We start from the raw sequence: 25,965 nt of genomic DNA, 5'->3' as shown, positions 1-25,965 counted from the left end.
CTACAGGGACGCGATGTGTTAGTGTGCAAACAGAAGCCGACCAAAAAAATGTCAAAATGTTTTATTGTAAATATATTTGAGGGAGCAAAGGCATTTCTAGAACACTTGTTTTCCTATGAAAGAACAACAACAACAACAAAATCTTCATCCCAGTTGCGCAACCGGGTACCTGACTACTAGAAAAAAAAATGAATTATTGCGACTTTGAATGAATTACTGGCAACTTGTGCTCTGGTTGTTCATTTAGTTGGAACGAGTACCTCAGCGTGTCTCTAAAGTGCTTCAAAGTGGGGCTAATTTTTTCCCCACCAAATGGTACATACAAGCGAGTGCGCTAGAGTCGCGTATCGAGCGCGTCGTCTTCGGCCTCCTCGGGCAGCGAGGCGATGTTGGCGCAGGGCGGCGCCGCCCTCTTGGTGGAGTTGAGCCGGTGCAACGTGGGGCCGAGGCGCAGGCGGTCTGACGGGCTCATGGCCTGCTTCAGCTGGCTCGTCTCGTTCAGCAGCTTGTGCAGGTTCTCGTACGTCTTGATCGAGCTGCCAGACATCATCTGACAACATGCACAGAAATAGACTTGTGGGGCTTTCAAAATAACACTCTTCTCAAGTATGTGATGCTTGTAAAAATATATTTTTGGTTCTCAAAATTACAACTTTCTGGAACTTTCTGGGGTCAAATTTTTATTTTATTTTTCCCCAAAATATATTTTTGTTTCAGGGTTTAAATAGGGTAGGGTTAAAAATGTGACTTTTTTATTTTTATTTTTTTTTTACAAATCACAATTGTTTTTTGGGGGGACATTTTGTCCTTAGATAGCTTTTAGTTACAAATTTACACTGAATATACTTTTTTAATTCTCAAACATGAAGAATATACATTTATTCTCGAATATTACTTTTTTTAAATAATAAAATATTACATTTTTTTTAATGACTTTTTGTTTTCAAATACAAAACTTTTTCTTCTCTCAGAATACTTTGTTGGGTCAACTTGTATTTTGAGACAAATAGTACACAAATGTAGTCACTTGTTTCCTACCCTCAATTTTTTTCTTGTCCTCACACACTTTTTTTCCTATACTTTTCTTTAGATGACTTTTTTGAAAATGAAAAATGTGAACAATTTTGAAAGATTATTTGTTCTCCAACAAGTCTTTTTGGGGTCAAAACTAGACTTTTGGTTGTCGCAAAAAGACAAGTGCGTATTGAGGGCTCTTTCTCTCACCAGGAAGGACTGACACTCGAGCAGAGGTTCGAGTCGATGCTCGGAGAGGATGACGGTGCAACCCGAGAACGACTGCTTCAGCGTCTTGCGAAGCACTTGCAGCGTTCTGAGAACACAACACAAAAATTCACAACAACTTTCGCCCCTGCTCAAAAATATACGACTTTTTTGTGAGGAAATAATAGATGTTTTCTCCGTTTTTGTTTGCAAATGTACATCTTAAAAAAATAAAATGAAAAAAAATTTCCTCAATGACAACTTTTTGCGTGAAAAATTTAGGCCTTTTTATCAAAATATACATTTTGCCGGCAATTTGTTTCTCTCTATCCAGACTTTTAAAAATGGGAAAAATAATACTAAATATTAACTTAAAGTTTTCAAACATAATTTTTGTCCAAAAACTTTTTCTCAACTATTCAACTGCTTGTTCTCTAACATAAGACTTTTTTCCCTCTACAAGTCTAATTTGTCTCCAGAGTAAATATCGAACATTTTTCCTCCCAAAAATCATGTTGTGACTAAACCCGAGCTGACGATTGCTGGTAGCGACTCACATGGGGTCGAGGTACGACGAGGGTTCGTCCAGCAGCAGGATGCGAGCTTTGCTGAGGATGGAGCGAGCCAGACACATCAACTGCTTGTGTCCGTTACTCAGCACGTTGCCGCCGTCCTCCAGTTGGAAGTCCAACTTGTCGGGGAACTGCTCGATCACCGACTTCAGGCCCACCTGATAACCACGCACGTGCATACACGCTAAGCTAATGCTCCAGGCGGCGGACTCGTGCGTAACTCGTACCTCATCGGCGACCCTCCACAGCTCGTCGTCGCTGTAGCGGCCGTGAGGATCCAAGTTCATCCGGAAGGTTCCAGTGAGGATGAAAACTTTCTGGAGGTTACAAACATGACAAAGTCCTGTTCCTGATTCTATCTGACGGCCCTTGACTAAATGTCCCCCCCCCCCCCCCCCCCCCACTAGTCTCGTCAACCTTTTCTCAACCCCGCTGCCAACTTGCAAGCCACTACTACGGGTACCTGAGGCACAACGCCGAAGGCCTTCCTCCAGGTGTGAAGCGTCACGGAGCTCCAGGAGACGCCGTCCACAGAGATTTCTCCATCGGTGGATGCCAGACGCAGAAGAGCCGACAGCAAGGTGCTCTTTCCGGAGCCCGTACGACCCAGAAGACCCACCTGGAGCGGAGAAAGAACCCAGTTTATGAGAGCATTTCTGGCAGCGTGCGTAAGATGATGGTGAGTCATGAGAAAATCCAAACTGACGCTGTGTCCGCCCTCCACCGAGAAGCTGACGTCGCTGAGGATGGCGCGGCCGCCCTCCGTGTACTTGACGGTGAGGCCCTTCACGTCCATTTGTCCTCGGTTGGGCCAATAGTCCTGAGCGTGCGGGTTGTCGATGACCAGGTCACTTCCTGGTTTACCTCCTCGGCCCGTCGACACTTCCTCCGACGGCAGGTCAATGAACTTGAATACTCGATCCACCGAGCGCATCTGAGGAGCAAGAAATAAAATAAATCCAAAGACAGCTGATGACGACTACGCCTGCTGCCTATTGTAACTCCCAAATAATTGATCTTTGACTTCCGCTGCCGAGTCGCACCGGCGACTTTTATTCCTCTTGATCATTCGCCGGACAACGATGATGTCATCGCGTGTGAGTGCATACCAAGCTGTCCACGGTGATGCTGGTGATGACGGCCCACTGGAACGTTCCCAGGATGAGCATGGCCAGCGCCACAATGATGCCGATCTCACCCGGCTTGTCCTCTGTGGAAACACACACACATTAGTAACGATGAGACTATTAACCAGTTCTTTATTGAACGTAAAAAAAATAGACTTCATGAAGGATGTGTGTCTGTGTTTCCTCTCCATTTGATCCAACACACACACACATTTCCTGTGCGATGACATTGTATCCAATAGCACTGCACCAGTGGACACGCTGCAGAGTTCAGATAAGACTCATCGCACCCTGTGGAAATATTCTTTTCGGACATTCAACAACATCATGAGCATTATCGCCGCTCACAGACACACGTTGTTCACCGATGATTGTTCCTTTATTCATCCCAGCAGAGAAACTTAAGGAAGCTCGTGGAATCTAATGAGCTCCAATCCAAAAAGGTCCTTCATGTGACAAGAAGTCTTTTGTGTCAGCAGGAGGAAAAGCTCGTGTTGTTCGTGCACACGTGCTGATAAATCGGTCAGTTCGGCATTTTCGCTTCCCCCGATTGACAAAGTCAACCGAGGCCAGATTGTCGTCTGAAATCGTGATTTGAGAGTGAGGTGTGGGGTGTGATATTATGATGCGCACCCCACTTTAGTCGTACGCTGTGCACTCACGGTTGGTTCCCACGGCGATGAAGGCAGCGGCAGTGAAGAAGAGCACAAAGATGACATCGCAGCGGAAGAGGAACCAGCGCAGCGTGGCCAGGTAGTGGAACCAGGCGGCCGTGTGGGTGTTGAGCGCCTTGTGGAAGAGCATCTCGAAGTACGTCTGACGCCCGAACGCCCGAATGGTCCACAGGCCTTTCAGCGAGATGATGACGTGCGAGAAGATTGTACTGCGAGCTGCGTGGCACGAACCCGGGAAGAAGAAGAAGGCATTTGAATATTTGTGACGACAATTTGGAAAGTGATACCGACCGGTTTGCGTGATGCCAGTTTGAAAGAGGTTGCATTTTTAACGATGAAACGCCTAAATAACAGCAAGGACAATCCCAGCAAACAATGAGTTCATCGACTGGAGCAACATGAGTGATTGATGTTCTTATGTTCTTCTGGGCGGGAACGTTGCCGCCAGTACCAGGATGGGGATGAAGGAAATCCCATTCCATCCCATCCCGGCCGGCGCCCCCTCATCGGATTTTCAGATCTCCAAAACTTTTGTGGCAGACAAGCAAGAAGTCCAGAAAGTGGTATTCGAGTCAGAAGTCCTGACCCAGGCGTGGTGGGCACACTATGGCCCGGGGGCCACACGCGGCCCGTTAAACCTTTTAATCCGGCCCGCTGAACTTGAAAAAAAAATTGGTGAATAAACCTTGGAATTGTTTTATTCTCTAAACACTGTGTTTTTTTTTCAAAGACATAAATATTGTTGTAATGCTTTTGTTCACTTTCGATAAAATGAAATGTTTTTTTTTTTTCTCCGATGAGGTGAGGCTACCAAAACACACAAATTTTAGAAACCCATTGTGTCCCGCCAATCAAAAAGTTTGCCCACCCCTGCCCTAACCCCTAATCCCAAATTTAAAAGCTAATCCTGAATCCTAACCCCAAGACACAATTCTAACCCAAACCTCGACTCTTCTAGCCAGATTCGTCACAAGATTCAGACTAAAGCGTCCCGACACAAACCAGAATGATGAAATTGTCACATTAGAGCCAATATGAGAGCAACAATTCCATCAACGCAAGCAGAGGCACAGGACAACAAGAGTGCTAATCACAAATATGTCAAACCAGGTTGAGACGTGAGCTCACGTCAGGCAATGTTTTGTCCCCGCCTTTCAATGCGACACAACTCTGGCCGACTTCCTGCGGTCGCCTCTTCCATCATTTCCGCTCGGCTCATCTCTGCTCTCCCTCCCTCGTGTTTTTCTCCTTCTTCGTTCAGCCATCTAACAAGCGCAACCGCACTTCCTGCGCTCGCTGCTTGACTGACACAAACACAGTCAGTTCGATGACTTAAAAAGCTCGAGTCAGCAAGGAAGACGCTACTCAGTCATCTGTTTGAGGTAAACGGGACAAAAAGGTTTTGTTTGTTGCTGTAATCCCAAATCACATTGGTCACCTTCAGCCTCCAAGAGCTTGAGTTGCTGTCCCGTCCTGAGGAAGTACTTCCTGAGGATGACAAAGATGACAGCCAGTGGGATGGCGGCGATGAAGATGTACGGACGTATGATGGACACGGTGAAGATGGCGCCCAAGACGATCACTGACAGCTAGTGCCGGGGGGGGGGGGGGGGGGGGGGGGGGGGGAAACAAGCAAACGTCATTTGGAGTCATTTTTTGGTTGTTGCACATTTACAAACACAACGCCTTTAAAAGTGCATTTTGTTTTTTTGGACATTAGAATTTTGAGAGGGGCGTTGGGATGAGGAGGGTCCCTTCCCCGTCGGGGTCCCAAGAGCAATGTCCTCCACCGACCAAATGAGGTCATTGATTGATTCGATCACCTCAGGAGACCTCATTTCGACCTCACATTGCGTCGTCCTTCTTTAAATAAGTTAGCCCGCATTCCCCGATAAATTCCAACGGGTTTGCACCCTTCAGCAAACAAAAACTCGCTGTTCAGTCCTGGAACATGCTTCTTGTTCATCGTAATTGTTTTTTTTTTTTTAAATCAGCAAAACAAAGCTCGGTGTACGCTCCTCTCATCGTGTCTTACCTGAATGAGATCGAAAAGCACCAGAGGCAGCATGTCGTCAATGGTGGCCATGTCCTTGGTGAATCTGTTCATGATGCGGCCTGGCACAGAACAAAAGAGAATGACCCAAAATCGACCAAAAGACGTCACCGTAGCGATGGCCAAACCTGTCTTCATGGTGTTGAGTAGCGCCATGGGGGCGCGCAGCACCGAGCGGAGCATCTGATCGTGGAGCCTCTTGGAGACGGTAAGCAGCGTGTGCACCAGCGGCAGACCTCGGAAGAAGCCCAGCGCCAGCACGCTCTCCGAGGTGGCCACGTAGATGTAGATGATGTAGTAGGCGCTGGTGGGCGTCACGATCACAGCCAGGTGGGTGGGCGGCGACGAGGCGTTGGGGTGGTGCTCGTTGACGTAGTTGGGAGAGGACGGGTTGGCGCCGTCCCGCCAGATGGTGCTGATGGCGCGGTAAAAGACAGATTGGAGGTTTTATTGCGGAGACTCAAACTGGAGAATGTTGAGGGTCGGGTCGCCGTTTGGGTTGGGTTGAACGCTAGAAGTGGAAGTAGGGGGAGGTTAAGGTGTTAAGGGTTGAACTGACTGGTGGAGTCATGATGAGGGTTTGGGTTGGTGCAGTGCTTCTCAAATAGTGGGGGGGGGGCGGGCGCAGTGCGATGCTGAGGGGGGCATGTGTGACATGCTTTTTTCCGTTGTACTCCAATAAAGTGTAATTGCACATCCACACCACTAGTTGGCAGTGGCGCTCTCATTGTGTGCAATGAGTATTAACTATCCGGTGTATTTTTTTTTTTTTTAGCAAGGAATAGTTGCCTAATAGTGAGAGTGGGTGGTGGTGGGCGGGCGCAAATTGTTTTCTTCTTGCTAAGGGGGCGGGGCGTAACAGAAAATAATTGAGAAGCACTGGTGTAGAGGTAGACTTGTACAGTTAGATTTAGGGATAGGATAGGATCGTGGTCAGTTTTGTAGTTAGTCCTAGAATTACGGTTAAGAATAGTGGTAAAGTTAAGATGAGGGAAGTTTTCCAAGTCGGATGCGAGACACACCACGGGTTCAGGTTCCGTACACCCCATTGTGGTGCTTTGAGAAAGGCGACACTTACTCAGTAATGAGGTAGATGCCAATGACCGAACCCGCAACCTAAAGTCAGGAAAAAGGACGACTTTTATCCATCATCCGAATTGTGTCGATATGACGAGGCATTTGGTTACCTCAATGACAAAGACCAAGAAGATGAAAATGAGCACGTAGACTAAACTCCTGTTGGTGGTGACGTAGCGTAGGTAGGTGCTCCACGACGTTGTCTCAAACACGTTCTCGCGCTCGTCCGCAAAGCATTGCTGTCAGTACAGCGCACCCGCGAGCCAGTCACACACACGCACACACACACACATACACACACACACATACACTGTGACTCTAATGATGCTCTGTATCAAAAATGCATGGATGGGTAAAAAAAACTAAACAAAACACAAAAGGTGGTACCTCCATGTCTTCTTCGTCCACCTCCTCGCTGATGTCGTAGACGCTGTCCTTGGACAGGCGTCGGGAGTAAATGTCCATGTTGGATGGCAGGTCGCAGTGGGACGGCGTGATGGAGAGTTTCTTCCGGAAGGACTTCTGCATCTGCTCGTGCCGCTCGTGGCCTTGCGTGGCGGTGATGAACGCCAGTACGGACTGCCGGCGCTGCCCGCTCAGGTGGGGCAGACCGTGGTGGTACACGTTCCCCCGGGGGAGGACCTCCTCGACCTGGTCGTCCTCAGGCACCATGGAAAACTTTCTGTCGGAGAGCTCCCGCGCGGCGTCCTCCATAGATGCGGGCGGCGCCCCAGTGGTGTTCTGCTGCCCAATGAAGGAGAATTTGCGAGCGGCGGCCAGAGGGTTGAGGATGAGCGACTGCTTGCGTTTTTCCGGGTAGCCGTCGCAACCGCCTTGAGGCACGTTGACGATCGAAGGGGGCGGCGGGTGTCGGAAAGACTGCCGTCTTGACTCTGGGCCTCGGAAGCCGGCGCTCTCGTCCACGGAGACTCGGCGGAGGGTCTCGGTGAGGATGGAGCCGCGGCGCTCGGCGTTGACGTTGTCGTACGCCTCCATGCCCAGCAGCAGCGAGCTGAAGTCGGGCCGCTGCTCTTGGAGCTCAGAGAAGCTGCCGTAGAAGTAGCAGTCGCCATTGTGCAGCAGGAGGATCTGGTCGGCGCGCTTCAAGTGCTCCAGCTTGCTGGTCACGACGATGCGAGTCTTGGAGGACATCAGATTGCACACGCACCTGACAACAATTTGAGAAACCAGGTCGACACAAACGTACTGTTGGGGCAAACCAAAGCAGGCGCTACTGTGGTCCCACATCACTTTGCGGGCCCTTGAGATTGACAAACCTCGTCTATCATTATTTTGATTTCTTATTGCACTAAAATGGTAGTAATCAGAGTACCGGGACTTGTGCTGGCCTATTCTTGCAAGGAGAAAAAAAAAAAACTATGTTTTTTAGTTCCCCTGTAGGGAAAAATGACCACAAAAAAAATATTTTTTTCATTAAATATTACAAAAATGTCAAAAATACAAAAATTAAAACATTAAAAAAAAGAAAAGAAATTCAGAGTGAGCGGCGGCTGACCGTACTAAATATTATATTTATCTTCAAAAGAAAATGTACAAAATTGTCTTTTGTCATTTCGTGTACCCAAACTACAGAACGTGTATTGCAACTTAATTACTCTCTGTGCTTTAAATATCCAAATCTCAACATTTGCCGAGTGTGAATTAGTAACAAATTGATTTGTGACACTTTACTTCTCAAAAATCTCTTTCTCAGTCACGATGTCCAAGTGTGTGAAAGGCGCGTCCAGCAGGTACAGGTCTGCATCTTTGTACACCGCCCTGAAGCCACAAACAAACAAAAACACACATTAGAAAGGTGGAGAAAAAAAAGTGTGACAAAACGACGACTAAATGAACAAGTTGAATTTCATTGACGGCGATGTGGCTTTAAATTGACGCCAGGGAGGACACTTGATGCAATAAATAAAGCCCATAAATAATGTACGACAATGTGAGAATGTCGCAATACACACACACGCACACGTTTGATGGGGGTCCATAAAATCCTAATTAGACTTCAGAAAGCGTCAAACTGGAGACCGTAAAGCAATTTGAGTGTAATATTTCCTGCAAGTGAAGCACCCTCCCGCCCTCGCATTTGGACCAGGGGTGGGCGAACCTTTTGATTGGCGGGCCACAATGGGTTCTAAAATTTGGCAGAGGGGCCGGACCAGGAGCAGATGGATGGAGTGTTTTGGTCACCTCACCTCATCGGAGAAAAAAAAATAATTTAATTGAATTTTAAATGAAAACGAACAAAAGCATTACAATAAAATATCTGTCTTTGACTCACTACAGTATTTAGAAAATAAAACATCAACAAGGTTTATTCATTTAATTTTTTTCAAGTTCGGCGGGCCAGATTAAAACGTTGAACGGGCCACATGTGGCCCCCGGGCCGTAGTTTGCCCACGCCTGATTTAGACCTACAATTGTATCAATACAGACAACAGGAAGTGAGTATGAGACAAGTGGTACCTGGCCAAGCCCAAACGGGCCCTCTGACCGCCGCTGAGGGTCACGCCCCCTTCGCCGAGCAGCGTCTTGTCCTTGTCGGGCAACAAGGCAAAGTCCTACGCGGGCACAGCACATCATCATCATCATGTCAACATTTGATCGTGAGCTACAGAGAACAGAGTGTTTGACTTGTTCTGTGATGCTTGGTTCAGTTTATCCGTGCGTTTGTGATAGCGCTGGAATGAAAACAACACGTCAGCGTGTGAAAGCATCAAACCATTTAAATGAAGCGGCGTTTATGGAAAAAGAAAAGCAGAACAACATGTCACAACACCTTGTACATTTCTAGCAGCTAATAAGCCCACAAAGATCACCGGGAAGCACAGTCGTGATGGACGCACTGATGATGTACGGATGATGACGTGAAAGTTGTGATCATGGTTAAATGTTTGTACCTTTTGCAAGCGGCACTTCCGGACTCCTGACGTCATCGCATGCGGGACCAAGTTAACAGCGGGTTTAATGGCTCGTTATCACGCTCATCTCGTTTAAACAAGAAACATAAAGCAGCTGTGTGGAGAGGATGGCTTTTGGGACTTAAAAGTGTGTGTTGGGGGGCGCAGGGACCACCCATGGGGGTCTGTCCGCTGCTTTCGGGTCTTAACAATAGGCAGGAATTACGGTCAGTCGGCTCGGCTCCTCTCGGACCAAAGAGTTGCCGCGACTGCCTGGCATGGTTGCCACGGAAACGCCTTTTCTTTTTTCTCTCATCTAATTTGGAACAACACGCACTATAGGTGAGCGTTTGTCAAACTTTTTCCACCAAAAATTCGGAGCTCTCAAAGTACCAGAACTATGACCAACCATAAAATACAGAAATCTTTTCTAGACCTCTTCCCACGTTCTTTTAGAAAAAAAAACAAAAAATATCGAAAAATAATCACAACTAACAACGTTGCTCTAAAAACGCATTAAAAGAAAGTAAATGTTAAAAATAAAAGTCAAAATTAAATAAAAAGTAACGAGAATAAAAAAAATAAAATATAAAATAAATAAAAAGTAACTAAAAATCAACCGTACGAGACACTTCTGCCAAAACGGCTCTGGAAATTTTGGCCTCTGCTGTAAATCTTACATAACCTGCAGAATATAGAAGATCGATATTGAAAGCTGAAAAGTTGTGTCATCACTTTCTTTGAAAACATTGCGAGCATCGTCGACGTGACGTCAGTTGGCCGTTTCGTGTGTTTTGTCTGCGTTTTTGTCACATTGACACCGTCCGGAGGGAACAAAATGGCCGCCGGTGGTCGCGGAGCCATGTGGACAGTGCACACTGCGTTTGTTTGCTGTGGCAACAGCACGTGTTTGGGAGCAAAACACCTTAAAGTGCACTCAGTGCCACAGCCAATGTGACGTGGCCGTCAAACGCTCATCTTCTCTGCTCACAGTCAAAACAAACGTTTCATGTACCGATTCCATAACATCACAACAACTAGATTAAAAAAAAAAATCCCTTTAGCCAGTATATTCTGAGAGCAAAACTAAATGAAATCGCAAAATTCCACTAAATAAAAAAGGCCACAAATTAGATATATGACAATTTTCTATGCCAGTCAAAACACGTTTAAATAACAGCCAAATTAAGTTAAATGAAATATTTCTTTGCCTGAAAAAACACGAACTGTGAAAGTAAAAATAAAAATTTCCAAGAATAAATAAAATTTGATTCCACCTTTTTTCTTTGACTATCAATTTTCTTCAATAAAAGAGAAAATTGTTGAATGTATATATTTTAATCTATTTATTTTTTTGCGTGTCCCAATGTGACAAATTGACTTCCTGACTGTGACTCATTGATGACTAGGCCGTATTTTTACACATCATCATTGAAGCGACTGCAGCGGACACTGCGAGTTTGTATCTCCCGTCTTGTCCTGTCCATTATAGAGGAGCAACCAGCTCACATTACATCCCAGTGACAGAACTGTACGTTTCCATGGTAACAGAGTGGACCTTATTCCACTGAGGGGTCTTCACTCAACACTCAGGCTTATGAGAGGGTGTGTGTGTGTGTGTGTGTGTGATAATATTATGTGTGTAAATGTAGTCTGGGGAGAGCAGAACATTTTTGTTCTTCCAGAGGCTCAAACAGAAACACGTAGAGTGTCCCGCCTCTGTTACTTCCTAATTGTCAATGTTCGGTGGGCAATAAAAAAAGGCAGTAAGACATTCTTTCATAAAGAGATCCCGTAAAATGTGCAGAAGAATTTATGCACGTTTGCTTTTTAACATAGAAGTGATCGTGTCTAACCTCAACATCTTACGATCAGCTTTTGTTACAGCTCTGATAACATCTCACTGCTACGTTGTTTCAATCGAACTTTCCCGGCGATAAAAAGTTACGCACCTCCTCCAGCTGGCAGGCCTTGATGACGGAGGTGTATCGGTACTCGTCGTAGGTGAGGCCAAACAGGATGTTGTCGCGGATGGTGCCCGGCATGATCCAGGAGGTCTGCGAGGAGAAGGACACGCGGCCGCTGTGGCGGATTTTACCCTCGGACGGCATCAGCTCTCCCAGGATCAACATGAGGAGTGAACTCTGTAGGAAATAGCAGCCATTTTGAAAAATGGGTCGCGGTCGTGTTGCAAACATAGTTTGAGTCGCAACAGCCAATACAACTGACATGGAAACACATCGAGGATGAAATCTGATTGGACCAAAAAATACATTGGAAAATGCTGGTCTCAGTGTGACAACAGTACAGAAACGTTGCCTGGGCAGGAAGCGTCACCTTTCCAGAGCCTGTGGATCCAGCCACCGCCAACATCTTTCCCTTCTCCAGGTACAGGCTGATGTTCTTCAGCACGGGCGTCACGTAGAGGTTGGTGAAGAAGAGGCCGCCGTTGGGATGACCGCTCGCTTTGTTCTCCTGCTTGATCTTCTCAAAGAGCTCGACGATGCCCTACAGCCACAGAAACATGACGAGCCAGAGAGAAAGATTTTCATGATGTTGATGATGCTGGGCAACATGCCTCGCAGTTCTGAAGTTCTGGGTTTGAATGTGAGCTCAAGCTGCTGTTTTGGTTTGTGGCAGAGTTCACAATTTTCATGTGCAGTGGCTTCAATGAAAACTGACAAGAAGATTTTTAAATTTTTATTTTATAAACGAGGAATTCACTCAGCTGTGATATTTGATATTTTTTTTAAATTATTATTTGTATGTGTTTTTATTATTTGAGGTGGTGTTTATTTATTTTTTTTAATATTTACAGGGGGAATTCATAATCCCCGAGGAAGCCACGTATTATTTGCAATGTTTATCATGATTTCTGAATAAAGCATTTAAATGACATTACTTGTTAGAATTTTTTATATTTGAAAATAGGTATTATTAAAAGAGGAATTATTTTTTTTAATGACTTGAAGCATTTATGTTTGAATTACTTGGGGAAGGCTTTTTTTTTTTTTTTTTTTTTTTTTAAATTAGATTAAATTTTTTTTTTTCAGAAGTGGATGACATCTCACCTCGTCCCAGGAAGCAGAGACATTGATCAATTCCAGCTCGGTGGTGGTCAAGTTGTACTCCAAAACGCGGTACTCCTCCTTCATCAAGAAATCCTAAAAAAAAAAAAAAAAGAAAACAATGCGCGAGAATTACAATTCCTTTTTTTTTTTTTCGTCTGACGGGAGAATCACGAGGATGAGCCCACCTCGATCTTGCTGACCAGCGCCAACGTGTCGTACCACATCTGGATGGAGCCGGGCAGCTGGCGAGTGAGCGTCATGCGCAGCACCATGCAGTAGGAAGCGGTGGTGAAGATACGCCGCAGGATGATGCCTTTGCCGAGCGCGTGCGGAACGATGGCGGACACGACCACCAGGATGGCGGAGAAGAAGTAGGCAGCGCTGTAGAAGTAGCGCAGAGAGCCGATCTTCCTGGTCAGTGTCACCTCATCCCTGAAGAGGGAGAAGACAAGTTAGACATTTCAAATTAGCCCAATGATAAGAATGGATAATTATGAATAAAATCAAATTTTACATGACGTTAATTAGCGGTGTGGCATTATTAGCGTACTGATTTTGGACAATCAATGCATGCAAGGGGGAATTTTTGGAGGGATTTATGTTATCATTCTAAGGGAAAACCACACACCATATTTACTTATGTATTTATTTTACAAGGTCTGATAAAGTTCTTTTAATGTTCTGTTAATTTTTTTTATTTAAAAATTGATCAAATAGATCATATTATTTTCCATGATGCAAATGATGGTGTTGTAAGCACACTTCCGGTGAATTTTCATCTTGTGACGGTATTGGATGATTGATGAGGCAATCCTAATCAATTCAAATGAGTGATGCACACAAGAGAAGATTTCACATTTTGATTTGAGTTTTTAAAGTTTATTACTTACATTTTATATGTTAAGAAAACATTTTATTTTTTTACACTTTTACAGTGTGGAGTCATGGAGGTACTCTGCTGAAGTTATTTTTTTAATGGTGTTTTTTTTGTTTTAAAATAAAATAATACAAAGTTAAACTATGTATGGTCAGCTAGGATGGAACTTACTATTACCATGTGAAAATATTATCACATTTACTTTCTAGGTGAAATATCATACGGTACATGTATAAAATATAAAAGTACAACAACCTGTAAACGCTGTGAGTTGTTTGAGGAGTTATTGTGAACAAATGAAACCTTTTTGCGTCTGCGGTTTGCTTCCTTACTGTCTGATGTTCTTGATGATGGTCTCCATCACCTCCTCCCAGCCGTACGCCTTCACTGAGTGGATGTTCTCCACAATTTCCGAAGTCAGCGCCAGGCGGCGGTTGATCATCCCTGCTCGTTTAACCCTTTGAAAACAGTCAGCATTTGTTATCATGAATTGTTGTAGACGGGATGCATCTCAAAACATTATTTTATTATGTGTTATTTGAATCACATTTGAATTCATTTGCAATGATTTGCCATAAAATTGAGTGACAAGCTGGGAAAAAATAAGTCAAGGGCCTGCTGTATATGAGTTGGACTTTTACAATTGAACTACTGAAAAAAAAAAACTTTTCTATATCATATTCTCATTTATCGAGATGCACCTGTACTTGTTTTTTTCCATGACAATAAATTATTCTCATTTCAGAGCAACTAAAAGAGACGGACCAGATAGTTCTAAGTAGTCCATCTCATCACCAGGACCATAAAAACAGAACACAATACAAAGGTGAGTGATGTGATGTGACGTGTTGTATTGTTCGGTCCCACCGGTGAGGTCCCATCTTCTGCGCGAGGCAGGCCTGGACGATACCGAGCAGCGTGAGAGCCGCCAGGGCGCAGAAGCCGTTCACCTCGATCAATTCCCAGATCAAACCCACGCATAGGATGCACTGCAGGGGTGTGATCCACACAAAGTGCGCCAGGCCGAGGCTCTGCAAACACACACGGAGGAGGAGCATTGTTACCTCCACCAAGGCGATTAGGACAACTGGTTTGAGTTCATTTCGGAACCTAAAACTAATTTCAAGGCAAAAATCCTACATAAACTCAAGTCGTGCAAAACAGCGTAATGCTCTAAAATATCTCCACAATTCAGTCCTACACAGTTCTCAGATTTTTCAGAAATTATCCTCACACATGTATCATGTGTTGAGAAAAAAAAAATACAAATTCACTTCGCAGGGTCTTTAACCTGATTCAAAATCTCTCCAGTCATTAAAACATGAATAAACGAAAAATTTTCAATTAGAAAAAAAAATACATTGACCTAAATTGTTTTATTTGTAACACTAATATATATATATATATATATATATGTATATATGGCAATATACAAACAAATGAACTTACCCTATACCGTGTTCCTAGAAGTACCAGGTACAGGGGTGGTGTGAAAAAATATAAATAATCCCGGTCTTTCCCACAGCAGCATGACCAGGTTTGTAACCCCTCACCTCTCCAAACGCATGCAGCCCTTCGCCCTCCCTACACGCACACAACCCCTCCAAAAAGCCACATTGAAGGCAGGCGCTAATTGTATGTCAGTGAGTATCAGAGTGCTTCCACATTCAACGTGTCCCCGAGACATCTCGGCCTTCGACCCGGCAGCTATGTTGTTGCATCATCGGTAGATGTGGGTTTTCACATCTTTGATGCACAAAAGTTGCGCGATTGTGCTTGTTTGTTTATTGTCAAACATCGATTGTCACTAATGTACCTTCTGCTGAGACTCACCCACCGGACCCCTCCTTAGTTACGGTTGCTAAGCCCAATGAACTTATACACAATCTTGGATTGGTAGCACTTTCCTTTCAACTTCTCTAGGTTTGGGACGTGTGGGAGCATATTGGCAGTAAAAGTCATTCCGTGTGAATGTAATGTTGTGTGCTCACCTCGTCCAGTTTGTTGAGGTGGGCCGACATCAGACTCACCAGCTGACTTGTGCTAATTTTATCCAAGACCCGACTAGAGAGCTTCAGGGTCTGCGCAAAATCAAACACAACAAAAGGTTAAAGTTAGGAGACGCCGCGCACGCCCTCGCAGACTGGCGCGGCTTTGTAGGAACGTTCGGTCAGACGTGTTGAATGCGGCCGTGACGAATTGCTGCATGTGGATTAACGATACAAAGTGTATGCAATCTGGGTTGTTCAGTTCTGTTGAGCAGCATCTTATCAGAAGGAAAACAATAACATGCAAACGTTTCACATGCTGGCTCAGCAACTTTTGGAATATTTCTGAACGAACGCACAAATATGCGGAATTGGTGAAAAATGCAGCCCCCAAAGGCGGTTTCACTGGGCATGACGAAAAATGAGAGGCATGACTATCATGAGTAGGCACACATAAAAAGGAAGTCAGCCATTTTGTTTAACGTGGACAATTTGCGGGGATCCTCAAAATTGTGTACAATTGCAACCGAATTCGAAGCCAGTACACACGCCACCCTCACCTTCTTGTAGATGAGGCTGAAGAGGGCGATGCGAATCTGCATGCCCAGGTGGTGCAGGCCAAAGATGGCCGGCTGCAAGAGCAGGAAGCGTGCGGTGAAAAGCAGGCAGAGGCCAAGAGCCAGGAAGTAGCCCTGATTGCGCTCCGGCGCGTGGAAGGGGTCGAAGGAGGCGATGATGCGGCCCAGAAGCTGAGGCTGCACAGTCTTCGAGGCCTCCTATTGGAAAAGAGCAGACGTTGAGAGGACAACATTAATTCAAGCGGCATTCATCATCAAATCCTACTCGACACGACGGTGCCACATGTTTGACATTTTTCATGCGTGGAGCACGTGTCCCGTAGAACCAGGCGGACCGAACTTTGTGCTGAATCAGCACACATTAAGGAATCTGTGGAAGGTGTCAAAGGTTTATTACAACACTGATCATCTCCTGCTATTTATAAATTCTAATAAGAGCATTTATTGTGTGTCATATTATATATATATATATTTTTTTATTTTAATTTAGGCCATTGTTTTCCAACCAAAGGTTTTCTTGAGGTATTTTTGTTTGGTGATGTGTCCGCTGTAAGTGCTGCATGCTAATAGAGAATTTTTAAGTTGTTTTCCTTTTTTTTCCACACTTAGGGTTCCGCTACCCCAAGTGGAAGCGTTTCCCTTGTCCTCTAGCTCCACCCCCAGTTGTCATGGGAATGAAAGCCATACTTGTCACTGGCCTCGTAGAAAGCAACGTGGGCGGAGTTCTGTCAGGCTAAATGAGGCAAAAGCGGTTGAAAATTTTGCGTTAGCCTTTGTGCAGTTTGCCTGAAGAATGTCACAAACACCTGTGAATGGTTTTCAATTTTTGAAAAAAAAAAAAAAAGATACTAGAGAGTATGCATCTCCATCAAATGCTCTCCAAGACTAATAGGGACAAGTGGTCTAATAAATGTTTTAAAGAAGACAAATCACCAGTATGCTTTTTACGAGTCCCAGTTTGTCTGTGATGTTCTTTGGTCAAATGCGCAAAGGATAAACAAGCCAATGTATTCTTTTATTCCTTTCACTCATCTGGGCAACATTTCAGTTGATAAATGCCAAATGTCAATGAGTGTAGCGGATCATGGCATGTGGCGCATGCAGCAGACACACAAACAAACACAAACTCTGCCTTACGTTGACACCTTCGCAGAACATTCAAGTGTGTGCCATTGTTTGGTCACACTGCAGCTCTACTTAGCTTTTGACTTTCACACGATTGTGTTTTCCGTGCTTGAAAATGGCGGATCCTCGCCCAGCCAAGCTTCAAAGTCAGGCGTGGAGAAACTTGGTGTGGCGGGGGAGGCCATTGTGAAAATTAACTGCACTTTCACATCCCAGTTAGTCAAAACTGAGAAGGTCTTAGTCACAAATAGTGTGACCTTGTTGCTAAATTTCACACACAATGGCAATTTGTAAACAGGCACTCGACTTTAAGCACGACATGTACTTACCCCGAGGTAGAGGAGGACCCCAAAAAAGGCAAAAGGGCAGAGGAAGCATCGTGCCATTGCTCGCATCAGACTGGGCTTTTTCTTGGCCGAGACCACTTCTCTGTCCCATTCTCTGCACGGGCAAAACAACAACACACGTGATCACACTTTATCACGAACCCAGTTCAGAATGATATGACATGATTGTTAACTGAAGTGAATGTATACATCATGCTTCCTGTGTACGATACATGTATTTGCCTTTAAGAGGTGGGGCCTGATAGGGTGGTGTGTTGTGACCGGGCGTGAGCTGTGGCTCATAGCAGCTCCTGTTGTTTTTTTTTTTCCGGTTCTCCCGGTGTTTAATGAATGGTTGAAAAATTGTGAAGGCATTCATGATGTTTTCTTTCCCACATGTGCGGGTAACACTGTGAGTATTCTGTAGGAAAAAAATACATCTATGATTCCCAGAGAAAAAAAAAGTATGGAAAGTACAAATGTACCAAAAGGACCTCAGCGAACACAGAAATATCTTGGTCAAAATCATTTGCATTCTTGCTTTGAGATAAAACAATAAAGCCCGAAGCAGTCGAAATTGTGTTGAACAAGAAAATGTCAGACAAGGACAAGACAGGCTTTGTTTCTGACCCGACAAAATTTGCTAGAACCTGACATGAATCTCTACCTTGATTAGCGTTAGCTGTGTTTTATCCTTGTTACATCACAGTTGTATTAGCGTCCCACAAAAAAGTCAAAGAAGCATCTTTGTTTTGTGGACCTCATTTAGCAGCAGAGTGGCAGCATTAAAAGACGAAAACCAGAGTGATTAAAAGGTAGAGGACAAAACTGTTTGGATAGATTTAAAGGAAGAAGGACAACTGTAGTGGAGCGCTACAAAAGTGCAACAGTTACAAGTCGGAGCTAAATGTAGCAAACCAAACTCCGAGTTTAAGTCTCGCGAAACCTCAGCTCAGTGAGCGCCACAAGGATAAACTCCACATTTGGAAAAATGTGATGACAAAAAAACAGAAACGAAGCTGCTCAGATGCACTCCAACATCTTGCATAAAAACTTCCAACAATGCAATCCATGCCACAAAAACGGTATATTTAGCTAAAGAAGTACATAGTTTGTGCACAAGGTCCACTATATAAATGTCATACTTCCACATTCCAGAATGCTAATTATTGTCTTCAAATGATCTATGTGGCCAGAAAAGTGGTAGGTGTCCAACATACGTCCATTATTCTGCCATGAAAACACAAAAAGGCTATATCGGGCGAGGGATAGCAGTTTGGCCTCAAAAACAATATTTGTCTAGGGAAACGCGACTTCAGGCCACAAAAATGGAAAAGTTTAAAGGTTAGATGTCGTCACAAAAATTATTTCATATATATATATTTATATATATATATTTATATATTTATATAAATATATCAAAATATTTATTATTAATATATATATATATATTAATAAATATAAACAAAATTAATAAATATAAATATAAAATATAAATAATAAATATATTAATATATATAGATTAATATTTTAATACATGTATATACATTTGAATACATACATATACATATATATATATATATATATGTATATATATATGTATATATATATATATATACATATATATTAGATTTGTCATGACAAACATCATTGGCCACGGTCTGCTTTTTCTTCTTCAGACCGTGGCAGAAGAGCAGCTATGGCAGTAAACAAACTCCACATTTTCCTGACTTTTCATTTCCTGTCCGTCTTACTATTTGTCCCTGCCTTCCAGCTCTTTCATCAAGTGTTTTTCTCGACCCGAGCGAGTGATGTGCGGCGTTTATTAGAAGATAAAGTTCACGTTCCCAGAAGCTTTTTTTTTTACTGCGTTGCCGGCTCAAAATAATGAAGCCAATCACTCACCGGTTCACTCTTTTTTTTTTTTTTTAAAAGGTCGCTTGCTGGCACGGGGCCGCTTGATGTGTCAGGGAGTCAAGGACACACTGTGGTCCTTTTATGTAACCGCCCTTCTCCACAATGTTAAGAATCAAACAAGTGCTTTTGATTTGGTCATCATCTGACCGTGTGGAGCTGACGGTTAGTTAGGCGCTTCGTGGCAAGTCATCAAATTTTGCCAGCATGCTTTGCCCACATGCAATGATAAAAACAGAAATCCGTCAAAATTTGGTATGATCCATTTGTCAACTATACAGAGCCTTGAAAAAGTCATCCTGCCACGTGAACTTTTTCATGTTTTGCCATCTCATAACCACAAACTTCAATGTTGGGATTTTTGCAGAGACGGGCTTCCTTCCCAATCTCAAATCTGGGTTTTCTTTCAGGATTGCCTTGGTCATCGAATCTGGCTTATCTTTGCTGAAGAAAAGTAACCCCCACAGCAAGATGTGGCCACCTCCATGATTCGCAGTGGGGAGGGTGATGAGCAGTATTATTTTTTTCCGTCAGATATTGCGCTATGCATTTCGACCCAAAAAGTATTCTGCCACCTGTGCTGCGAATTTGTATTTATACTGAGAGTAAATTACACACTGGACTTTATGAATTAATTAGATGACTTCTGAAGGCAATTGATTGCACCAGATTGCATGGAGGATTATCAAAGTAAAGCTGTGGACCAAAATGACAAACCTCCTGTGCCTTCAGGAAGTATTTTTGTGGATCTACACTAGAAAGTCCTGGATACCGAAGTTCATGAAGTAAAGTGAAACTGGCTTCAGGGGTTGAATTTCCAAATCATTTCAAGGAGTTGCTATTAAATGAATCTGAGAAGGAGCTCTGAAAATAAGCCCCAAAATAATGACTTTGAACATGGCTGCTTCTAAAATTTTGAATTTCCGCTATTTTTGTTCAGGCTTAGAAGTTGCATCATGACAACAGAAAGTATTAAAGTCACATTCTATATGAAAAAGAGAGAAAAAAAAGTGCGTTTGTTTGGCACACAGAGCTTCAGTTTACATCTGGGCACATCCAAATGCCAGCCCTTATTTGAAGTGGACGCTGAGGGAAGCAGGCAAGACGTCGTGCCACTGTAAACAGGTGGAAAAGAAACTCACGTGGGAATGAAAATAAAAACTACAAAAGATTTTTTGGGCTTAAAGTTGAGGGGAAAATGTGCTAATTTTGATTTCAAAATAGGGCACAAATGCGGATGTAAATTTTCCAGCAGGCTGGCGGGTGTCCTCATACCTTTCGAGTCGCTCCGAGAGGTTCCCAGCGAGATCGTATGAAGGGGCTTTATAAACGTCAGTGAGGTCCAACTTCTTCTTGAAGCCCTTCCTGAGCAGCGGAGACGTCCACCTGAGAAAAAACAGAGAAACTTGTCATAAACTAAACAAGGCATCAGGGATTGTCACTATTTCAAAGTATGACCATGAAAAAAAAATACTCCAAAAGGTGACATTTTGACAAAAATAAATACACCTTCAAAGTTTCAAAGGACCGAGAGCTTCCAATGCATTTTGCTCGTTCTTTTTTTTTATTTTTTGTGAAAATTTTATTTGAATGTGACTCAACAATGACTAAAAAGGGGCAGCAGCTTTAGAAGGCGGACTAGTACTTCTCTCCCCCAAGCCACTTCGTTCAGCTCTTCCGGGGGAATCGCAAGGGATTCACAGCGAGGCCAGGAGACAGTCTCTCGAGTGTGCCCTTGGTCGTCCTCCTCCTGGTGGGACGTTCCCAGAAAAACCTCACCAGATGCCCGAGGCACCTCATTTGACCTCTCTAATTGGACACGACACGCAGCCCCTCCAGGATGACCGAGCTTTTAAACCTATCTCTGAGGGAGAGCTCGGACACCCTGCGGAGTAAAGTCATTTCGGCCGGGATCTTCTGTCACGACCTGCAGTTCGTGACCATAAGTGAGGGTAGGAACGTTGTGACGAAAATTGGTCTTTGACAGAAAATGTGACAAAATGTTCTCCAGTTGTCATATGGGCACTTTTGAAAAAAAAAAAAAAAACATGTATTTTAAATATTAACTCATTCACTGCCATTGACGGATATAGATGTCAAAAATTACATTCGTCTTAACTAGGCTGGCAGTGTAAGTAGCTTGCAAAGAATATTGAGTAGAATGTTAATTGACAATGTTTAACTCAAAAATATAAATAGACTTTTTTGCCTTCTATATCCGTCAATGGCAGTGAATGAGTTAATATTAAATTAAATATAACATTGAAAAAATAGCACCGCCTACTTTTGACTCGATGACCACAAAAAAGACAAAATAGGTGAAGTCAACCAGGGTTGACCTCTTGAATGATTGCTTGATGAATTGAGATTTTGGGGTCTATAAAGGTTTAAAAACACGGACATGCCACATGGAAGAATGTGAAACAGAAAGCATAAATGATGTGAAATGCACCATATAAATAAAATGGTTGTATTGTATTGTATGATTGGGAGAAGCAAGATATTACCCATTCATGGCCCTATTTAAGATCATTAGTTGATGTTATTGGCGCCACGAACGACATGTGTTGAAAACGTACTAAAAAGTACCAACTTGTGGCATTCCAGAAAATCTAAAATAACAAGTGAGTGTATTTTTTTCAGTTGGTAGAATTAACTTTTGAGTAGGTCAATTTCAACGATGTGCGGAATAACGTTTTGCTACCGTAAAAAAAAAAATCAAACGGCTCTGATCAAAATGTGACATGGAGCTATTTTTTTTCAATTCCCCACAATACAATGAAGTGAGTTAATTATGAAAGGGTTAAGAGAAAAGTTTTCATTATTAAAGTTATCAAAATCTACATTTTTGACATTGACAGTAAAGTTTTATTTGTTAGTCTGTACTTTTAATTTTTACTTGATAAGCAGAGGGGTTGAAACGGTACTTCTGCCTCGAACACAACTCAATTATTTGTACTTTGACTCAAGTACAGTATTTAAACACTTTGGCCAACTCTGTAATCTAGTAATAACAGCGTTATGGGCACGAGTGCATGCTGCGAGAGAATCGTGGAACGTACCAGAAGAAGAACCTGGAGAGGAAGTTGGCATCTTCCACTGGTGACTTCTGCATCCTCAGCTGCGTCGTGTGCACCTGAGAGCGAGCCGAGCGCGCCCCCGACTTTCATTTGTGGACCCCCCCTGTTCGGCGTCCAACACGCGCACACGCAGACTGAAGAGCTGCTTTCCCTCGACCCCAACCCCGAAAACCAGTACCCAGAGTCCAGGACCACCAAGAAAAGTGGCGACCTACCGCAAAGAGTCCGATGAGAGTGCAGCCTTCGCGGCGTGGCCGACTGACTGCCTGGAGGCGTGTGAGCGCGCGTGGAAGCGCAGGTCATCCTTTATGTGCACGCGCATGGCCGACACACGCGCGTCATCTCCAAGAGCCAACCACTGACATCGCACCACCACACACACACACGCACGCACGCACGCACACGCGTAAAGTACAATTAGCTGAGAAATCGACTTGCGTAGGTCACAAACTATTTACTTTTTCTACTGAATTCATTCGTCTGTTTTCAAGTAGAAACGTCCCACATGAGAAAAAACGCACTTAAAGTGCTAAATAATGTCAGATTAGTAAAAAATATATAAATATACTAAAAGCCAATTTTCTTCTTTTATCGCCAACAAAATGCATCCATACCGAAATGTGAACGTTAAAATGAATACAACCCCCCTTATTTGATAATTATTTCATATGCTGTGAGGTCAAACAAGTGTGAGTCCACAATTTAATATTTTTTTTAAATGTACAAAACGAAATCAATTAAAGGAGGCATTTGTGTTAAAAAAAAGAAACATACCATACCATATCTTAGGACTCTTGGTTTGTCACCAAATGCATTTGCTAAATTTGAAAGTATATCTAGTATTGAAAAATATTCTATTTTCAAATTACAAAAAGATGTATTTGACTGTTAAATAATACAATTAATATTTAACGTTAAAAAATATTTGTTTGTAGACACCAAAATTAGAAAAGAATCGATATAAATGTGATTTAAAAAAAAACAAAAAAACAAATCCACATTCAAAATTAAATGTATTTGAACTGTTTGTTCAATTCATGTATCTATTTGGAACTGCAAGTGACAACCAAAATAAAAATACACGAAACAATGTAACTAAAATATGAAAATACTTTGGAATTGAATAAATGAATTGAAACCAAAAAATAATTACATTAAAATACATTCATCTGGACTATTATGTTCAATTGTTTCAACCATTTGGAAGAGAGAGAAATGCATCAAAATATACACTTAATAACTAAGCACAGCACCTATGTGGTGGTTGCAAAATTTGGTTACAGTTTGACCCAGGAATGGATGATCAAAGCACATGTTTTAGTTTTTAAAAAATACATTACAACGTGAATAACCAATTTTATACACTACTTTAGCCCTTGAAAAAGTGCTCGACGTGTGGTCTATCCAATTCACCACACCAAACCCATCCTATCACTCTAAAAACAGTTCAGCTTCGTGTAGTAATCTTAAGGAACGTCTTTTTAAAAAAAATCCTCAGTTTCATGTCACGCACAGTTTCAGGAGAGGGAGGATAAAAAACATTCCACAGGGGAACACCGATAAAGTGGGGACGGTTGCGGTGGAGTACTCTTATCAGTGCTTAGGTGTGTTCATATTGTTTTGGTCAGAATCTTTTGCAAAGCAGTGGCGATTTCACGCCGACACGGATCGCTGTCTGTTTCGTGCCACGGAAATCAAAATCAAGCCGAACAATGGCTACAAATACCAAGTATGAATTGGTTTGTTTTGAGCAGCTACGTTAAGCTTGGGTTTGCTGTTCTTAGTGGAGGAAACAGTGACCTCTGCTGGACATTCGTGCTCATACAGGATTGCACAGTACTGGAGTGTATTGTATTGAATGTGGGTGTGAATGCTTCTTAAAAAAGCATCACATGTGTCAGAAAGATAGAAGGTCTTTGGTCCGAATTATCTGTCACTGTGTTCAGGGAAATTTTTTCGTATCATAAATGCTACTGGTATCGTTACTTAGCACTCAAGTGTGAATACTCATACTGGTATTGGTGTGAGGAAAAGTGGCATCGGACAACCCTATTGACAACGTTTTACTTCCACTCCCTGCATCCGAAAACCGACCTCTGTACTTTTAGGCTCATTACTTTGTTTAGACAGCCTTTGGCTTAGCTTTTACACTTATTTTGAGTTTGTATTGCTTAAAACACATTTTCACACCGAGCTGTACACTTCTTATGTCTTCACTTAACCTCCTGAGGATTTACTGGACAATGAAATTTAATTAATGTTCTTCGGGCTTCTGGATGTCAAATTGTTCTAAAATACATGGTGGAGAATTGTAAACAGCTTTTGATTTGGTGTGCAGTTTTTCCCATGATGTGTTGTGTCTATATTCAATTCTATTATAATTAAAGAGTGTGAGATCTTTTGTCCAAATGCTTCTCAACAATAACAGTCAATGAATAAAATAAAACTATTCAGCAATTTATATGAACACAGTAAGATACGTGCAAAAAGTACCTAAATAGAACATGTGTAAAAAGCAGGAGCGGTTGTACCTGTACGAGTACGTTGTTGGCGCCACCTAGCCTGTTAATTGGCACTTGAACTTGCTGCTTGGTCAACATTGCAGAGTCGACATGGACGGCCTGAAGGATATATCCTTCCCAGCTGGATACGAGAGCGACACCAGCAGTGAAGAATGGTTCTTGGACAGTTCCCCCGACAAACAGTCTTTCGATATTCAGGTAAATTTGATTTGTGAACAATAAAAATCGAAATCTCGCTTGTGGTGGGAGCTACCGGAAGTAGCTAGCTTGCCGCCATTAGCTATGCTAAATTGTTGCGGCTTGTTCGTCGTCCGAGAAAATGAGTCAAACGCGGCCATTAACTGGTTTAAATGGTTCCGCGTTATCCATTACAAAAGGAATTCATAGTAGTAAATAGTAGTTCCCTAAATAATCAACAAGAGTAAGTATTCAGTGGTGAAAAAAATATACCCTGGTGTTGTGTAAATGCAATTGCTGAGTTACTTTTGATTTTTTTTAATCAGAGCTTGAAAATCAGACACAATATAAAATAGGAATGCAGAAATTCAGATCATACCATACAACATACCTAACTATCAGAAAATGTAATATTTTAATGAATCAGTCGCCGAATTTGGCACCTTATAACATTTAAAGCTGCACTGCGCAGGATTTTGAATTTCTATTCGCTACTGCCACCTGCGGCCTGAAAATGAAATTGCACACTCTTTTCTGCTCGGGCACCTACTTGACGATCGAATCACTTCTTACCTTCAGAGTAGTAAGAACGCTATTTGTGCGTCGCTTTTTTATAAAAAAACGTGAGTCATAAATGCTCAAATAAAATGATATTGTAAAGATATTTTTTA

General features: G+C 42.8%; 2 protein-coding genes across 2 annotated transcripts in view; one reads left to right on the top strand and one right to left on the bottom strand.

Annotated features, from left to right (window-relative positions):
- Window positions 1-46: 46 nt before the first annotated feature.
- cftr (CF transmembrane conductance regulator) lies at window positions 47-22,887 on the bottom strand. The gene is made up of 27 exons (XM_088287147.1): window positions 22,578-22,887; window positions 20,791-20,901; window positions 17,605-17,716; window positions 16,133-16,348; window positions 15,576-15,665; window positions 14,452-14,615; window positions 13,917-14,042; window positions 12,893-13,139; window positions 12,708-12,800; window positions 11,974-12,144; window positions 11,589-11,780; window positions 9,203-9,297; window positions 8,417-8,503; window positions 7,112-7,892; window positions 6,835-6,963; window positions 6,726-6,763; window positions 5,776-6,062; window positions 5,630-5,709; window positions 5,033-5,183; window positions 3,583-3,810; window positions 2,903-3,003; window positions 2,500-2,727; window positions 2,257-2,412; window positions 2,021-2,110; window positions 1,779-1,951; window positions 1,225-1,330; window positions 47-550 (listed from the first exon to the last, which is right to left on the bottom strand). Exons 1-27 carry the CDS (start codon window positions 22,628-22,630, stop codon window positions 335-337), a joined length of 4,521 nt encoding a protein of 1,506 aa, XP_088143273.1. The 5' UTR covers window positions 22,631-22,887; the 3' UTR covers window positions 47-334.
- asz1 (ankyrin repeat, SAM and basic leucine zipper domain containing 1) overlaps window positions 21,184-25,965 on the top strand; it is a 16,402-nt gene continuing 11,620 nt past the window's right edge. The window contains exons 1-2 of the mRNA XM_088287149.1: window positions 21,184-21,467; window positions 25,201-25,315. Of these exons, the coding sequence (XP_088143275.1) occupies window positions 25,208-25,315 (108 nt within the window). The 5' untranslated portion in view covers window positions 21,184-21,467; window positions 25,201-25,207. The remainder of the gene's footprint in view (window positions 21,468-25,200; window positions 25,316-25,965) is intronic.

Source organism: Idiotropiscis lumnitzeri, unplaced genomic scaffold, assembly GCF_059441095.1.
Source record: "Idiotropiscis lumnitzeri isolate Australia: NSW breed Sydney's pygmy pipehorse unplaced genomic scaffold, RoL_Ilum_1.0 HiC_scaffold_35, whole genome shotgun sequence".
Taxonomy (NCBI): Eukaryota; Metazoa; Chordata; class Actinopteri; order Syngnathiformes; family Syngnathidae; genus Idiotropiscis; species Idiotropiscis lumnitzeri.
The sequence above is the reverse complement of the archived record's forward strand: the minus strand, read 5'-3'. Positions and strand labels throughout refer to the sequence as shown.